Here is a 6000-nt window from a genome sequence, read left to right on the forward strand (position 1 = left end):
TTGCTATTGCGACATCCAGTGGACACATTTAGAACAGCAGTTTCTTTCATTCAACAATTTCAGATTAATTTTTATACTTAGCAAACTCATCCCGCGGGCCGGATAAAACCTGTTTGCGAGCCTGATCTGGCCCTCGGGCCGTACGTTTGACACCCCTGCCATAGCCTTGTAAATATAATGTTTAATATTCAGTGTACATCATCACTGGCTTGTTTCTCAACCAATGAAAGACACTACACATCAGATTTGAGTGCAAATAATAAACAGAATATAAAAAATGGGGGGCGGCATACTTAACCCAACATTTTCCTGATTCAGGATTCGTGTACCTGCAAAATTACAGATTTTTTTTTGCCAATGAATAAATTGTACTATTTTTTTAATGAAAAAAATGTATTTCATTATTTTCACGTCTCATTTGCCCTAATTTGATGAATTACACTGCAAACTTTTTGCCACTTGCCAAGCTTTAAAATGTTGTTTCTAAAAATTTCCTGAGGTTTAAGAGCTATTTACTTATTATTTACTTATTTACTTGTCATCGACCAATCTTAATTTTATTTTTTCTATTCTAGTTTATAAATTGAGAAAATAACTATTCGAATAAGATACCGTATTTTTCGGATTATAAGGCCCATATAAAATCCTTACATTTTCTCAAAAATCGACAGTGCGCCTTATAACCCAGTGCGCCTAATATACGGCATAATTCTGGTTGTGCTTACTGACCTCGAAGCAATTTTATTTGGTACATGGTGAAATAAGTGTGAACAGTAGATGGCAGTCATACATAAGAGACATGTGTAGACTGCAATATAATGGCAGTAAACAACACTAAAACTTTAAATGTTCCATTGAGAATATAGAACATTACACACGGCACTCAAAAATCTGTCAACATTTTTTTAGTACGACTTTGGTAAGCTATGAAGCCGGCGTATTAAACATACGAGTATTATTATGGTGTGTGAATAAGGACCGCATAATGGCACCTATTAGCAGACATATCTGGCGTTTTGTTTCACAATATTATGCAAAAGCAACTTTTCTTACCTTCTGATGTGTATTTGGGATCTGCATAAGTCCTGAAAATGTGCGTGCAACCGCCATTGTAGTCCGTGCCGATACCGTAGTCATAAGCTTCTTCTTTTTCTCTACCTTCTTATGTGGCATTCATCTTCCGCTGTTGTCATTTCTAATATCAATTAGCGTTAAGTTCTTACTTATATCTGTCAGTAGACTAGCTATCAAAGCGCTAAAAACTGTAGTGAGTTTACATAATTCACCCAAGGAACTTTAATTATTAGAGAGTTCCGGTCGGGCGGTTCCTCCCGGGGAGTGAGGGTGATAGGTCAAATGCAGAGGATAATCTCACCACACCTAGTGTGTGTTTGTGACAATCATTGGTACTTTAACTTTTGATTACTCAAAAACAAAGTGCTATTGTGGGAAATGAAAGCCAAATTCGTCTTCAGTAGCAGAAAATACATAACGAGAACTTGTTAGTGAATTTTCGGTCACCTGGACTTGTACATGTCAAACTACTTCCATAATGTAAATGACCGCCATAACCACAACACCAGGGGGAGCTCCACAAACCACGTCAAACCCAGATTCCGATCTAACAAAGGTCTAAACTCATTCTCCTTCTATGCCACATCAATATGGAATGCACTCCCAACAGGTGTAAAAGAAAGTGCATCTCTATCCTCCTTCAAAACCACACTAGAAGAACACCTCCAGGCAACTACAACCCTAGACTAACACCCTCCCCCCACCACATCCCACCTCCCCGGATTGTAAATTATCAAATGTAAATAATCAAATGTATATACTTGTTCTCATGCTTTCTGAGCTCAATATGTTCACTGCTCGCTGTACATATCCTACCAAGTCAGACCTACACTGTTACAATGTCAATTTCTCAGATGATATAATTGTTGATGACTGAAGTTTGTTGATATCAACCCAACCTAACCCCCCCCCGCCAATGTTCCCTCTAATTTTTCATGTGTGTGAGCAAACGCAAAAACTCCCTGAGCATTCAGTGGAGCCCATGTGAGCAACATCAGACGTGCACACTGTGGCTACACCAGCAGCACACCTGTCCCAAACCTGACTAAATAACAAGTTACATCTCCATCCATCCATCCATTTTCTACCGCTTGTCGCTTTCGGGGTCGCGGGGGGTGCTGGAGCCTATCTCAGCTGCATTCAGGGCGGAAGGCCGGGTACACCCTGGACAAGTCGCCACCTCATCGCAGGGCCAACACAGATAGACAGACAACATTCTCTTATTATTATAATCAAATGACAGCAGTCATTTCCATTTCTAATACAAGTGTTTAGGCCCACTTACAATGACAATAACAAAAAATATTGTTTTTCATGAACTGTGTACTTGTATTGTTTGTCTGGGTGGAGGTCCTGCTTTGGAAATAATTTGTACCCCTTTCAGACATTGCATTTAGTTCCCATTAAAACATTCACATGTTGCACAATGAGATGTAAACAGGGGATCATGTGTACATTCCTGTAACTTCCTGTTTGTAAAAAATATATTTTTTATTAGTATTTATTTAATATACTAACAGCATTTAATGATTAATATTTATAAATTAAGATTCCTAATAAATGACACTAGAATAAGCACACATTTGATTGGTAAATCATAGTGTAACGACCTGGAATGACACTTTATGTGTGGTGTGAGAGTTGTCCGACTTTTTGTGTGGCTGTAAACGCATCACTGGCTAAGTGCCATATGTGCATGTGTTGGCGCAAGTGAGAAAGAGCGAGCGGCTGCTGTTGACATAACAAAGTTGCTTTTGGTCTGGTTTGTACTGCAGAAAATGACCAGTTTTGCTAAATATCATTTTTTTTTACTAATGTTTTGGTGATGTGTTTATGGCCGACAATAAAGACTTTTGCTCAGTAAAGTGATAAATGGAATTCATGTCCTCAAAGCGTCTCGACAGACGTTACAATATTTGAAAAATGATAACGAAAACTGTTTTCTCTGTCGTGGCTGTGTGTCGAAAATTGTTATGCGCTTATTTTTTTATTTGATTTTGTGTGTGGCATATATTTTCCGTGCGCAGAGGACGCTTGAGGAGTGCGCAATTGCACAGGCGCGCACCTTAGAGCAGGGGTCACCAACCTTTTTGAAACCAAGAGCTACTTCTTGGGTACTGATTAATGCAAAGGGCTACCAGTTTGATACACACTTAAATAAATTGCCAGAAATAGCCAATTTGCTCAATTTACCTTTAACTCTATGTTATTATTAATAATTAATGTATTTATCTTTGTGGAAACACTGATCATCTTAATGATTTCTCACAATAAATATATATAGAAACAGATAAATATCAATATGCAAAACTTTATTTTTATATTTTCTCTAAGTGCACATTTTTCAAATTGAACATTTTCAAATGATCACTTCTAAGACAGTCTTGTGAAATCACAATATCCCATTTTAACTAGCTAGCCACTAACATTTTTTAACAAATCATAAATTACTTTGCACCATGTTTGTACAAATAATAACTCATGTAAAATACAAAAGTCAACTCTCACATTTTTAAATAAATAATGTCACACTTTGAACTGGACACCAAATATGTTATCTGTTTCTTTGTCAGTTAGTGAAGACCAAGTCTTTAAAATATTTTCTTGGATTTTCAAATTCTATTTGAGTTTTGTCTCTCTTAAAATTAAAAATGTCGAGCAAAGCGAGACCAGCTTGCTGGTAAATAAATACAATTTAAAAAATAGAGGCAGCTCACTGGTAAGTGCTGCTATTTGAGCTATTTTTAGAACAGGCCAGCGGGCTACTCATCTGGTCCTTACGGGCTACCTGGTGCCCGCGGGCACCGCGTTGGTGACCCCTGCCTTAGAGGGAACATTGCCCCGCCCCAACCCCCTTCACAACCCACCCCCCGGATTGTAAATAATTCAATGTATATACTCTGATGATTAACTTGTGTGATGACTGTATTATGCTGATAGTATATATTTGTACCATGAATTGATTAACGTGAACCCCGACTTAAACAACCATTTAGTGGTCAATTGTACGGAATATGTACTGTACTGTGTAATCTACTAATAAAAGTTTCAATCAATCAATCAATGGACGCTACGGGTCCTTTAATTGGAGAATATACTGCATTCTTGTTTTGGGCAAATAATAGCCTGTTCAAATATGGATGCACATCAATAGACATGTGAGATATGAGGCAAAACTGGTCTCTCTGGGGGCCAGCACCAGAAGATCAGGAATCCTATAAATCTATACAAGGATGCTGACAAGGAAGGTCGAAGCAGAAGACGTAACAATAACCCAAATGTAGCCGGCAACCTCAGTGAAAAGCAGGTCACGGCGAGGACATAGTTCAATAAAAATGTCAGCGAGTCCCCCCACAAACTAGAGCAGGTAATAACACAATTCCTAATGGAAATAGAACAGAAAATCGGCACAGACTGGAGGCGCTCAATCTAAAGCACTTTATACCCGGCTCACATTCATTTTTAATGAAGTATAATAAGTCACAGCACCCGAGCAGAAATGCAATCCCTGCTGCAGATGATCTAACAACATGAGGTCCTTTTCTACACAGAATATCCTCTGATGACACTGGAGTCCGCGAGGGAGGGTGGCGAGGGATTTTAACACCTCCACAAACGCACATGGTGACCGGGGGTGTCTCGCTTGAAACCGCGGCTCTGCTCTTTAGGACTGGGCGAGCAAAGGGAAGGAGGAGGCGTCTTCAAAAATGTGTTGTTTTTATATAAAGCGTGCATTTTTGCTCTGGTGCCGACTGTTTGAACACCGTGTAAAGGAAGCAGAAGATAGGAAATACCTTTAACTGTGATGGTTCCCGTGCTGGTGGCCACGCCAAACTGGTTCCTTGCCATGCAGGTGTAAGGGCCGTCGTCTGATTTGGTTATGTTCCATATGCGGAGGTTGCCATTGACCAAAATGGAAACCCTGCGGTCAAAATATACAAATGAAGTGTTAAAAAAAAGTTACTGTTCCCCTGGTAGTGCAGCCTTACTACATACTGTATTCACCAGGGGTGTCCAAACTACTGCCTGCTGGCGTCTTCAATTTGGCCCGTGAGACAACATGAGTTTATTTATAGGTTATTTGGAGATTTAATTTTTTTTTTTTTTAATACAATTTTGTCTATTATACTTATTATCCTTTGAATGGGAAAAAGCGCAACATTTACTTATACGACCCAATGCAAACAACCTTCCCTGGTCATGTGCAAATACAAAAATAAATAATATGAACCAACACAAAATGCCAACATACATGGACACACATAACACAATATTACACAATTTGTGGATATTTAAAAAAAATGTACATGACCCATAAAAAAAAATCTGAATTACACCCATTGAAATCCATTACAAAGCATGACGGGAAAAATGGAAAATACTTTTCATCACACTTACCCATGTTTGGTGCATTTTAGCTGCTTGTTTATATTTCTGATTCATTATGCAACTTGGAGGTTCTCACGGAAGTAAAGATGGTAGGAGTCCAACTTTCACATAATCTTAAAATCCAATTATAAAAATGATCAACTATATATCCATTAAATTAATATAATAAGTACATCTCTCTCTCTGTTTATATATATATATATATATATATATATATATATATATATATATATATATATATATATATATATATATATATATATATATATATATATATATATATATATATGCATAAACATATTTATATATATATATATATATATATATATATATATATATATATATATATATATATATATATATATATATATATACATACTGTACACACACACACATATATATATATATATATACACAGTATATATATATATATATATATACACACACACACTCACACACATATATATATATATATATATATATATATATATATATATATACATATATATATATATATATATACATATACATACACAC

At 36.7% G+C, this 6000-nt stretch overlaps 1 protein-coding gene across 3 annotated transcripts in view; it reads right to left on the reverse strand.

The window, feature by feature from the left end:
• LOC133649041 (contactin-4-like) overlaps positions 1-6000 on the reverse strand; it is a 427627-nt gene that overhangs the window by 55286 nt on the left and 366341 nt on the right. For all 3 annotated transcript variants that reach the window (XM_062045757.1, XM_062045746.1, XM_062045738.1), the window contains one exon: positions 4869-4996. In XM_062045757.1, the coding sequence (XP_061901741.1) occupies positions 4869-4996 (128 nt within the window). The remainder of the gene's footprint in view (positions 1-4868; positions 4997-6000) is intronic.

Source organism: Entelurus aequoreus, linkage group LG01, assembly GCF_033978785.1.
Source record: "Entelurus aequoreus isolate RoL-2023_Sb linkage group LG01, RoL_Eaeq_v1.1, whole genome shotgun sequence".
Lineage (NCBI taxonomy): Eukaryota > Metazoa > Chordata > Actinopteri > Syngnathiformes > Syngnathidae > Entelurus > Entelurus aequoreus.